We start from the raw sequence: 13,843 nt of genomic DNA, 5'->3' as shown, positions 1-13,843 counted from the left end.
GTAGTAAGCCTTTGTGCAAGCATACTGGATAAGTTAGTAGGGTACCACTCATTCATCAGTTATTCTACCGCCATGCAGAAATGCTTAGTATTTTTGTGCTCCGGCTTGTGGAGTGAATGAGCCAGTGTAACTACAGGCACAAGGGACATAAAATCTTAGACACTAAGGCTGATTGCGCATTGGTGATATAATGAATTGTTAATATATATTTTTTACAACGCCGATGTCTATGGGCAGTGGAGACAAATAAAATCAGGTGGCCCACTTGCCATCCTACCTAATACTATTTAAAAAGAGTCCACCTCCTATCCTCCTCCTATCAACATTACTCCTATATAACTTATATTTGACGGCTTTTCGTGAATAGCCAACATAATTACCGACATAAGGGATGTTCAGGTAATTGATCTCCGGGCTAGCCTTGGCATGTCGTGACGGACATAAGCATCACTAATCCTATCATTAAACAAGTAAATGATGAGAAATATTATATAATTTATTAAACATTTATTATATTGTGATTAACGTTTTGATGTCTTAATATCTTAAATACATATGGCTTATCATGTCAAGATACCTAATCTGCGTCGTTGACCTGATTATGAGTAACTGGGTTGACATACTTTTTTTTTGTTGAACCCAGGGGAACTACATTTGACATGGCCATCTTCGACACAGAAATCAGATCAGAAAGGCTGCAAGCCCATCTGGTTAGTCATCATATTATATTCTACCGCCAAGCAGCGATACTTAATTTTATTGTGTACCGGTCTGAAGTTTGAGTAAGTGTGACCACAGGCACAAGGGAAGCAACATCTTAGTTCCCAAGGTTGGTAACGCATCGGACATCTTAGGGATGGGTTCCTTACAATGCCAATGTCCAATACAAAGACCACTTGCTGGGTAGTCCACCTGAAAGACTGCCTCTTTACGCCGATGTAATTTCGAGGGACTAAATGGTAAATGAAACAAAATAATTGCTTTCCACTGTTCACACAACTAAAATTTATTTTATCACTTCAGAGTAATCACTTCCATGCTTAGTAGCGAATCTAGACAACGTATTTCAGAAATGTGATAGATTCAATCAATATTCATAATAAAGTTAAAAAATCACTATACAAAGCAATATAGCTCACTAACGTCATCTATTGATATAGTATGCATTTTTATTAAACATTTTTTTTTGTAACTCCATCTATGCGACGGCTTTTAAAACAATATAATAGTTCTTAAATGTGCTCACAGATGGCGCAGAGAATAATTGTTATTTATACTTTATAGGCAACGTTTAGATAAGAAGTATTAAAATTATGTAATTTGGTATGTAAAGTGGTGATGCTAAGTCTAGAGATTGGAATGGTACTCTGTAAAGTAAAACGGAATTAAAATGAGAAAATTAGACACCCGCCTTCAACAAGCGCTTTGTTAAATGACCCTGTTACACTTTATATCAAAATTTATACATACATTTCAGGTACGGTACCTTTAGCTATGGTACACTAATTACATACATTCGATAGGATATTTTATTATAGGGCACTTTTTCTTATGGATATTTTCACTGTATAATCTCTTACGCCATAATTTGCGCTACGGATATTTAAATTGGTTTCATTCTACAATTTACTTGGTGGTAGGGTGCAAGCTCGCCTGGGTAGATACCACCCACTCATCAGATATTCGACCGCAAAACAGCAGCACTTGGTATTGTTGTGTTCCGGTTTGAAGGGTGAGTGAGCCAGTGTAATTACAGACACAAGGGACATAACATCTTAGTTCCCAAGGTTGGTGGCGCATTGGTCATGTTAGCGATGGTTAACCTTTTTTACAATGCCAATGTCTGGTGGGCGTTGGTGACCACTCACCGCCAGGTAGCCCATATGCTCGTCCGCATTCCTATTCCATATATATATATATATATATATGTACCTTATTGTGTACTTTATCTTGATGATTTCCTGTGTTGGCTTTTATTCGAATTTTGAATCATATATTAATGATATCCGCATTGGAGCAGCGTGGTAGAATAAGCTCCAAACCTTCTCCTCAAAAAAAAAAAAAGAGGAGAGGAGGCCTTTAGCTCAGCAGTGGGACATTCACAGGCTGTTACTGTTACTGTAGTGTATTAATAATATGCCTTAATTATATATAAATAATAGGTCCTTACACATGAAATTAGCATTTTGTCGTACTGACCACTTTGATCTGAAATATCTCCTCTTTGGTAAAGAATTCCAAATTCAAATTTATAAATTCATTTAGCTGGTACATTTGAGTTTTGAAAACAGTCATTCATTTGTTTTTTCCTCATTATTTTTTACTTTGGCGTCGCTTATTGCCGCACAATGGAAAACATGAAATATCGGTATATTTAAGAGTACGAGTTCTACCGTGGCACCAGTGCTGCAGAAACAGCTCGAAGGATTAATGATGTGTACGGTTCTGGTGTCGCAAAAGAAAGCACGGTACAATTTGGTTTCAAAGTTTTCGTTCTGGAAATTTTGACATTCAGAACCAACTCCGTGGACGCCGGAGACCAAAGTGGAAAATGAAGAATTAAAGGCTATTGTGGAAGCGGATCCATCACAAAGCTCTTCAGAGATAGCTGCAGGCTTCAGGGTAAGTGATAAAACTGTATTAATCCACTTGAAGCAAATCGGGAAAGTAAAAAAACTTGAACTTGAAAGGTACCCATACCTCATGAATTGAGTGAATCGAACTTGCAAACACGCGTCGACTGCTGTGATACTTTGCTCAACCGACACAATAATGAAGGGATTTTAAATCGAATTATTACTTGTGATGAAAATTGAATACTGTACGATAATCGGAAGCGCTCGTCGCAACGGCTGAACTCTGGAGACCCAGACAAATCCTGCCCTAAAGTTAGTAAAGCAGAAAAAGTTACTTGTGAGTGTTTGGTGGACTAGCGCCGGTGTCGTTCTCTGCAGCTCTCTAAAATCTGACCAAACGATTACGGCAGATATCTATTGTCAGCAACTGTAAACCATGGAGGAGGATCTAGCTGCTAAACAACCGAGATTGGCAATCGCTCTAGGCCACTGCTGCTTCACGACAACGCAAGACCACACACTGCACAACAAACAACCACCAAGTTAGATGAGCTACAATTAGAATGTCTGCGACATCCACCGTACTCCCCGGACCTTGCTCCAACAGATTACCATTTTTTCCGGAATTTGGACAACTTCTTACAAGGAAAAAAATTCAACTCCGATGCGGCAGTCCAAACCGCATTCAAAGAGTTTTGATTCTCGCCGCCATGATTTTTTTAGTAAAGGGATCAATGAACTACCTATGAGATACTGGTGGTAGGGCTTTGTGCAAGCCCGTCTGGGTAGGTACCACCCACTCATCAGATATTCTACCGCAAAACAGCAATACTTGATATTGTTGTGTTCCGGTTTGAAGGGTGAGTGAGCCAGTGTAATTACAGGCACAAGGGACATAAAATCTTAGTTCCCGAGGTTGGTGCCGCATTGGCTATAAGCGATGGTTGACATTTCTTACAATGCCAATGTCTAAGGGCGTTTGGTGACCACTTACCATCAGGTGGCCCATATGCTCGTCCACCTTCCTATTCTATAAAAAAAAAAAAAAAAAGATGGCAAAAGTGCATAGATAACAACGGTGCATACTTTGATTAATTAAATATATTGTAAAAAAAAATTGACTTTATATTCCTCCCGTACAAAACGCCAATTTCATATCTAATATTTATGGCATTTCATTATGTACAAGGTCATTAAATAGATGATTGAAAAGTTAGCAGTTTATTTTCGTTGATTTTCATGCAGGATTATAATACTTTGATGCAAATTGAATGATCATTTGAATTATTGGTATTGATACTGAATACATTGTGGATTTTGTGGTAGAATCGTCATCCGAACCAGTCGTAGGGTTATTTTTATAATCTTGTATGATGATAATATACGTGAACCCACAGAAGGTGGAGTCAGGTGTTAGCTATAAATAAGTAAGGCTATGTCCTTCCTAGGCATTTAAGTTGTTTCAAATTTCATCAAAATCGGTTCAGTGTTTTTGCCGCGAAAGACACACAGACAGACAGAATTACTTTCTCATTTATTATGTTAGTAAAGTTTTGTTTTCCATTTCAGTGTTGCAAACACTCACTCTCTATTTACACAGTAATATAATAAATACGTATAGGAATGAAATGACGTAATATCAGTATCAGTCATCAAGTGTATTCCGAGGCACGAGAGTATAACAATGCCATCTTAATTACTCCAGGTCTTTATACAACTTACCTCTTCATTATATAAATATGATAAAAATTCCAACAAATAAATATTACTAATTTCTGAGATTTGCAGTAACAAACAAACAAACACTTTGTGATATAATATTATAATTGTCACTATTTATAATAATATTAACAAATTAATGTAAATAAAATTTAATATGTCGTTATATACAATTAAGTTTTTTTTCTTCTCAAAATAACAAAGAATTAAGCTAAAGGTTCAAAACCAAAGACTTACAATATCATTTATTTGTGATACAATTACATTTTAATATAATTTATATATAGCTAATGTCTATGTAAGAGTTTGTAAAATAAAACTTGATACGACTTGCGTGAGAAATATTCTCCGTTGTCTAGTGTATACCAACTGTTATGGTCAACGGTATAGAATGTTATGTTCAGCGCCATCTAGTAGTTACATTCAACAATGTTATTATATATATAAATAATACAATATATAATTGTGTTTCATATTATTATTATTTTAAAAATTATTGTTCGCCTTTCGACATCACATTTGGTCGAGTGAGTATACTAAGTATAATACACCGAAATGGCGTTTCCAGTCGGCGTATTTGACATGAACAAACCCTATTAGAGAGTTGCTCTCACTAGTTGGTTGATGAGTATGCTTGGACTATTGACAGACACAACTAGTATAAAATTATGAATGAATATGAGTAAGTGGGGGCTGGTGTTAGGTACCTTATGTCCTTTTCTATACCGTTACAACATCTATGCAAAATTTCCTAACGATCAGTTTAATAGGTAAGACGTGAAAGCGAAATCACCATTTCGCATTTATTAATAATATTACTTAGGATTACGACTCAACATTATTATTTAAAATAATGAAGTTGTTTTTTTATAATAAAAAAATATAATCGTATCACATATTATTATTTATTATAATAGTTAGTTAAAATTCATTGACACATTTGTTTAAAATGCAACATTGCCAGTTTAAAAAGTACATTTTTAGCTAATAATAATAATAATAATATGGTATTTCATTAACGATCGACCGCTTTAAATCGCTTTAAGTATAGTTACATAATTATAATAATGATAATTTCTTATATTATTATATATAATTAAAAGTAATCTATGTGCTATTATGTATTGGACATTGATCTATATATTAACAGTATAATAAAAACATATTGAGCTTCAGAGATGTGAAGGTCTTACATTTGAATCAGCTTATTAAAATATCCGTCTTTTCAGTGAAACAGACACATTCATTCAGTACATTTCAGCCATCTAACCAAGTCCCTTCGATGTTTAGGGCCCTGACAGCCCAGGCCCCTCGGTATTTGGAGGCCTGTATTTCCTATATTATGAGATAGGTATAGAGGATCAAGATTTTACGACATTTCACGCCAAAAAACTATTCGATTTTAGTTTATTTTAATTCAAAACTTATGTTTATTTAATTACTAAGTATATATTTCTGGTAGTAGATGGTTAGTTGGCCTTTAACATGTAAGCAATGTTATTTATAGCATATTTTAAAAACAACTGTTTCCCAAAAAAGGTCTTTATATAATTTAACTTTATAGTAGTTCTTTAACTATTGACAACCATTTTTTATTCAAAATAAAATAAACTAAACGAAATAATATAATCTAAAAACAATCGGTTAACACCACAGACTTATAAAAAACTTTTCTATATTCCGAACATTTTTTTTTTGTAAACGACAATCAACTTTTTAGATGAAATTCAATTATATTCTATCTATTTATTTAATTTGTTTTAGGAAGACAAATCAACAACCTTCGCCCATAAACACTGGCACTTTAAAAAATAAAAACGATTTCCTTCACCCGTACACCGTCATTGCCTTGTCAACCAAGGGATGAGGAATCTAAGTGGTAATGGACTGTAATTATATGGATTATTGAACTATCAATAATATAAGAATGAGAATCTATATTCATAAAGTCGTTAGTCCCGTAACACTGAGTTTAGAAATCTGAAATTTGGAACATGGATTTATTAACGTAAGCATCCGATTAGGTATAATTTTTAGGATTTTTTATTGTAAGTATTAATTTCCAAGTCTCTCGGTGCCCAAGCAGGCATGTTGTGGTAAGGCTCTTTTACCACAATATGCCATCAAAGCCAGTTGCTAATTATGGCCAATACGTAATGAAAAGTGTATAGATAAAATATCAATGATAAAATATTTGTATCCGTCCTAGGCGGATAAAATATACAAATTATGATTGTGTGCCATTAACATTGGTGGGCTTAAAGCGAATAATTTAATGGTCGCCATTTTGACTACGACTATAATCAGAATCTAGGCTTTTTCCCTAGGCTTTGAGAATATAATGGTGAATAAGAAAATCCAAATAAAAGTTGGCGGGCGACTTGTAACCAAGAGGGGCATAATATCGGAACCATCCTAAGACTCATGCTAACTTAAATCCAGTCATCAAATATACTTAAAGGCTGTTCAAAGGGTTTTTAAATATCGAACGATATTTTATAGAAGATTCTAGTAACCCAATCTGCTAAATTCATCCGTTTTCCAACACTGATCATAGATGACTTCACTGGCAATGTCACTTTTAACTTTTGATCTGACAAAATTATCTAACCTTGACATGACGAGTTATATTACTTTATTCTACTTATTACCCTACAAAAGAACATCCCCTTTGGTCCTGCGACACACTAAGGCGTACTTATCACGAACACGTGTAGCTTCAATATTTTAAAGTCGAATTAAAAAAAATGCAAATAAAAGCTTGAATTTAAGTATTGGAAATTATATGTTTTTAATTATTACGATTTTATTTCAAAAACTCAAAATGTCAGTATATTTTTGTTAAATGAAATGAAATTTACGAAAATTTGTTGCACGTGACATATTTTTCACATTTTCAATGTGAAAATTGGTGTCAGAAATTGCTTTTTTTATTTGAGCATGTTTAAATAATTTATTTTTAAAAACTATGTTATAATTTTTATTATTTATAATACGCGGAAAATTTAAGAATGAATTATTATCAATGACATAATATTTTACAACTCTTTCTATGTCTATTTTAACCCTTTACTTATTTATATTAATATCAGGTTGCTATTTAACTAGTGTTGCAACGATCAAACTTCCATATTGGTTATATTAATTAATTATATTATTACATTTACTTAGAGACAACTCGAATCTATATTACGCATATTGCTATATTTGTAAGTCCTGAAAAATGTCCTGTGACTTGTTTATTAAAGCCATGGTATAAATGGTGAAGGTGTAGTGTTCCAGTAAACAGGTGCACTCTTTATTATCTAACTTTGATAAGCTGAACTGGTTTTGCGTGTTTTCCGAGGCACGGGAGTGCTAACACTGAATAGTTTTACTGCCAAATTAGGACTTTTAAGACTTTTATACTCAAAATAAATGGGCTCCTACTAAGAATTTTTAAACATCTTGATAGAAATACCCAATCGCTACTCATAAACCGAACCTTGGCTTGAACCCAGGACATAGGGATTAGAAATAGTCTACAGTATAATTTGCATACGATACTTAGTAATAGTAACTAAAATAACTTATTTTGTAAAGTAAACAAAATAAACAGTCAAATAAACTAAATACTCAATGACAGCAGAATTTTCGTTGCAACTCCAGTTTGCCTGACGTTTTACAAAATTACGTTCGACAATTCGTGTGCTGTCATCTGTCAAACAGTATGAAATCGATTTCTTGTTACACTCGATTATATTATAATCTTGTATGTGATATATTTAAACAGATTCTGACGTTGAATCATGACGTTTTGACAACATAGTATTTGACAAGTCGCGTGTAGAAGCTGTCAAATGTATGAAATCGTTTTCCAAATGTAAGCGATTATATTATAATCTTATATGTGGTATATTTAAATATTTGTAACATAGTTCCATAGTATATTAAAGAACGTCTTCGTGACTAGCAGCCAACACAATCACATTATCACTCAAAAATATTAATCAAATCGACACATCTCGGTTCAAATATCTTACATCATTCAAATTGATTTATTTTATATTACAACGTTTAGTTAATCTAAAAGCTAATGCACATCATAGACTTATTATCCATTTATAATTTCATTGTTATTTATAATGTGTGTGCGCATTTTTATCGATTTTATCATAGATAGAAACAGCCCAAAATAAAAACTACGTTCGATAAAAATCTATAATGTGCGCTAACTAAAATTCATATTTAAGGATCATTTTGTATTATCTAGAAAACATTGAAATAAGTACCATGATTATTTATTATTAAAAAACTTAATAATTGAAATGAAACAATTTTTTTTAATTCACATTAAGATGGCAACAGCGGGATGATTGACAAACGAAACACAATCATATATAAAACGATGGTTTTTTGAAAATGTTTTTGACAATTTGAGTTCTCATTTTAAATACTTAAGATGTACCTTTATTATGATTTTAACTACTCATTTGCTATTCGCATTTTTTTTTATTATCTTAGAAAAGGCAAAGGTTTTGACCCATACAGCATATATTTGGAATAATACATGTTGTTCCATTTACCCCACGCGAGATTGGCAATGGTCTTTGACCATGTATATTTGGACAACAATTAGCCCGCTATTGTTACTTATTGACTTATTTTACATGACTACAAAGAAATATCTGAAGATCTAGGTATAAGTTTTAAAATGTAAATGTTTTTGGCAAATAATTTGGTGTCATCAATTTCATAATGTTAACATTACTCCAATAATTTATTAATTACTCCAAATAATTGAAATAGTATTCTAATTAATAACGTTCTATCTATAGACATGATATTATTTAAAAAACTGGCAACATCCGTAATCATTACGAATAATCTGTTTTTATATGACAGAGAGAGACAGTGAATATATCTTAAGTTGAGATAGCAATGTTGTTAAAAAGAGACATACAGACAACATATATTTAATAATTGAAAGTTTGCTATCAACAAAAAATATTTTACTAGAGATAAAACGTCATTAAATACAATAGATTATCCTAATGCGATAATTAAATTGATTTTTATTTACAAAACAGAAATGGTTTTTTCACGAACTCCTCACGGTGATATTATATAAGGTATACATACTTACATAGGCCATGTTACAACAATAACAATTACTATAAACTCAACATTTAAACGTAAGAAAATATTAAATTATAATAACAATATATATATACATATATAATACATTATTAAACAGCCATAGAATCACAGGGAGGAATTCATAGAGGAGCTTAATAGTATAAAATTATTATAATAGTGGTATTAAAGAAATCTAAATTAATATTTATTACCTGTTTTGGTATCATTATGTGTAGGTGAGGACTTATTCGTGGCATTCTATGACTAGATTTAAATTTAAAAAAAAGAACGTATAAATTTATTGATAATATTAATATTAAAATTCTTCATGGAATACATAATAAAAAGTTACAAACGCAACGGATTTTCAAAAAAGGAACGATTTTATATTCCATTTTCATTATTCTCTATTCAAATTAAATTCATAGCTTCATGAAGAATATTCAACGATTATCAAAAAGATTCAAACTTCACTAATATTTACGATTCTTTAATTTACGAAGAATTCAATGACTATTAACCGTCTCTTAAACATTAACATTCAATTATTTACCAAATTTAATTCATTAAATTTTAATAGAAAAAGGTGGCAATAGTTTTGGAAGAGATCTTTCAACATCGAATTCGGCTTATATAATTTACTACTATGTATTCAAGTTTCTCACAGATTTATCAACGGTTGATTCATACACGATTTATCAAAAAACTAACGATTCATCCAATGTTATTTTTTTAATATACATATGTCAATTATAATTCATGCACAATTATTTATTATCTGCGAAAAACGTTTTTTTTTTTTTACTAAATTCCGGCCGCTGAGAGAATACGCTCCTGACACTTTGACATTTGACACTACTGACAGTTGACCATAACTAGAGATACATTACAAAAATGAACATTTTACATAAAATTGTTACAATGAATATTAAAAAAAAAGTTATGTTATGTTTTATAGTTATTATTAGTTAAAATTGTAACTTGTCATAATGATATTATTCGATAGTTTTTTTTTTTTATAGAATAGGAAGGCGGACGAGCATATGGGCCACCTGATGGGAAGTGGTCACCAAACGCCCTTAGACATTGACATTGTAAGAAATGTCAACCATCGCTTATACAGCCAATGCGCCACCAACCTTGGGAACTAAGATTTTATGTCCCTTGTGCCTGTAATTACACTGGCTCACTCACCCTTCAAACCGGAACGCAACAATAACAAGAACTGCTGTTTTGCGGTAGAATGTGGAGCTAATAAACGATGATAAATTTTTTTATCGTAAATTCTTCGCCCCTTCAAAGTCATCCGATCATTGACCTGTCAGGGACGTTGTCTCTCAACGTTCGGATATTAAAACATGCATTCAATGCAACACACACTTAATAATTATATCTTATATCTACAATTTTAACGTTTATCTTCAAGTAAATATCTATTTTTAACCACATAAATTCATGTATCTATACATAACACTTTACCTATAGCAATCATAAGACATCAACTAGAAGGTAAGGGTCTACATTTTAAACCAATCATAAAATTTCATTGTTTAAAATTCATTGCGCGATTCAACCAGTCATAAATCGAAAATAGTTGACGATACTCCGCAATGTACTAGACACGTAGCACAAACTATGATATCACGTTCATACTAACGTTTATGAGTATTATATTCACGCTTATAACAATCAGTAGCGGTAATTATTTTGTATACAATCTCAAATTTAATTAAGCACGAACAAACGTACTGCTATCTCTTTCTTATGGGCGGGGTTAAAAAAGAGAGCTATTTTTTAAATCCTGCTTAAATACTTATGTGATTATATACACCAGAATTAGCACTAATGGTTATGGTGATAATTCCGAATTTGACCTTTGGGTCAATTAAGTATAGATTGACCCCATTTGGGTCTAATTGGGAAACTAATAAATACAGATAAGATCACAGTGCTACGTACCTATAACGCCTCTTTATTATTTTTATACAAGAATATCTATTTTCTATCTTTCACTAACACAGAGTAACAGTTTACAGTTTAATGAGTAATTGAAGGCACTAGTAACCTAGTGGATCAAATCAAATTTCAGAAATAGCTAAGATAATAATTTTCTGTTACCAATATTGATATGATTTCAACTATTGACTAGAATGAAATTTCAAAAAACTAATTTTTGTCTTTTTCTAACGATTTTCGGAAGCGGAAAATCTTGTAGCCCCACGGGCGAGATTCGATCCAATCATACACCTTATTAATATTATTAAAAACCTTATTAATACTGTTTTATAACTAGGTATACGAATAAAAGAAACCACGTATGGGATAGATATTAAATTCTAATGGAGACCTGTGGAGCACACATGTATGAGTAAAGGTATCTTAGTGTGTTCATATTGTTATTTATAATCTAACGTTTCTGATACACACTAATTTACAGTCCACTAGCCTTGATATATCATAGTACTTCATACACAAAACTGTCATATTTAAATATAAAATTCCAAACTATTTATTATAAATTGACGTTTTGTCGATGTCATGAATGGGCGGTTTTATTCCATTTGAATAATGCCACCCATACACGTCATTAACACATCATAAAAAAATATATCATCACCCTCGAGAAAGATAAACATAATTATATAATGCAAAAACATGTGTGGACGTAAATATTATCGCATTAAACATTCATGAGATGATATTTGGAAGCATGTGTTTTTGAGGTCTCCATTAGATTAACACATACAAACATGATATCAGTTAAACATTAGGCAGTATCGTGTTAAAATTAACAAGATAATACACGTATCATAGTAATTGCTATCAGATTTGCGCGATAGTCTTTCATGATATCCATGGAAACACAGTCCATGGTAAAGTCATGTTCACACATAGCTCTCAACATGAGCGCTAGTTGTCGGATCCTAGAAGGATGCTTCGACGAGATAGGTACCGTCCATTGCCACACCGGTCTGGTTACCCTGTACTGTGCTCCCCGCTGGAATGTATTTACCACACGCTTGCTGTAAAGGAAAAAGAACATTTTTCAATAAAGCAACACTAATGTGAGTAAATATTATTGCATATTTTTTTAGCTGATATTTCGTAAACGTTATGTCGACTGAAAACAAATGGCACTGTTTGAAATATTAATCTCCTATTTTGAAATCATTATTTTTTACATAAAATCATGTATGCAAATATATTATATGCAAAATCATTTCAAACATAATTAATATATTATTTTTAAATATAGAAAGAGAAAAGACAGTAATTTATCAAGCCAATTCGCTTTTAAATCTACATAACAACGAAAGTAATTTCGAAAGCATTCAACATCGAGAAAAAGCTTTAGGTAACATATTAATTAATAAATAACAGTAGGATATACATAAATACAGATAACAAATATGCTAAATTAAAAAAAATATCTTGAGAGTGATCGAGTCGCAAATGTATAGATAAAAGTGTGACATTGTGCGGGAAGCATGCCGATTTAAAAGAGAAAAACATTTTTTATTGTAGACCCATCAGTGTGTAACGTGTAGTGTGTTATCTATTGGCTATGTTATGAGTTTAATTATCTGTGGACCGAGATGTCACCTGGTGTTAACTAATGTCAAATCGATTACCACAAAGATCTAGTACCTAGGAACGTTCGATATTAAAAATAAATACAACACTTGTATTGCAACCCTGTGTTTGCCGTATGTATGCAGTGTGTTGGCGACTGCAGTATATAATGACGTTTGCAACTATTTATAATGTAAGTACGACATCATTTTTCAATTACAACACTCTTGGATCTACTTTATACAAAAAACCGCAGCATTATTACTATTATATTTAGAAAATGGCAACACCACAAATTAAATTATCTGTGTAATGGTTTCTTAATAACTAATAACATTGCGGCTTATTAACAATACACATCACAATACTTATACAATAACTTTACAATACACGTACAATTATAAAATAATCTTACAACGATAGCACCACAGCGCAAGCTTATAAAATAATACGTATAGACATTGATCACAGATATAATTATATAATACTTATATTTATAGTAATAACCATTAAGCGACAAGTTAGCAGCCAACACCCTGCAGACATTTAAAGCCTTACATTCCAGTTTTTACCACACAGCGTTCTGGCCATAAAGAAAAAAAAAAGTGAAGTTTAAATTTCGATTGCGTAATAAAGCTAGCCATTAAAGAGCCGATATCGCTGAGTGGTAATACCAGATGGACGTACTGGTAGGGGGTCTTCACTGGGGGCTGCTGAGACTGAGGTATCCGAGGGTCGGGAGGTCGCCGTGTACCTGCGAACGCCACGAGCTCGCTTCCTACTCGAGTCTAAAAGCAGGACCTGTCAGAGCCAATTGGTGACTGAGCGGTGACGTTTAGTTAAAATTTTCTATAATC

General features: G+C 32.3%; 1 protein-coding gene across 3 annotated transcripts in view; it reads right to left on the bottom strand.

The window, feature by feature from the left end:
* LOC126777981 (potassium voltage-gated channel protein Shal) overlaps positions 1–13,843 on the bottom strand; it is a 168,338-nt gene that overhangs the window by 68,648 nt on the left and 85,847 nt on the right. The window contains exon 5 of one of the 3 annotated variants that reach the window (XR_007670112.1): positions 10,553–12,436. Coding sequence is in view for 1 of the 3 variants with exons in the window: in XM_050501350.1 (XP_050357307.1) it covers positions 12,338–12,436 (99 nt within the window). In the remaining 2 variants the exon portion in view is untranslated. Of the gene's footprint in view, positions 1–5,082; positions 12,437–13,843 lie in introns of those variants that run through there. The other 2 variants (XM_050501350.1, XR_007670113.1) reach the window with 2 other exon arrangements.

This window comes from Nymphalis io, chromosome 24, assembly GCF_905147045.1.
Source record: "Nymphalis io chromosome 24, ilAglIoxx1.1, whole genome shotgun sequence".
Taxonomy (NCBI): Eukaryota; Metazoa; Arthropoda; class Insecta; order Lepidoptera; family Nymphalidae; genus Nymphalis; species Nymphalis io.
The sequence above is the reverse complement of the archived record's forward strand: the minus strand, read 5'-3'. Positions and strand labels throughout refer to the sequence as shown.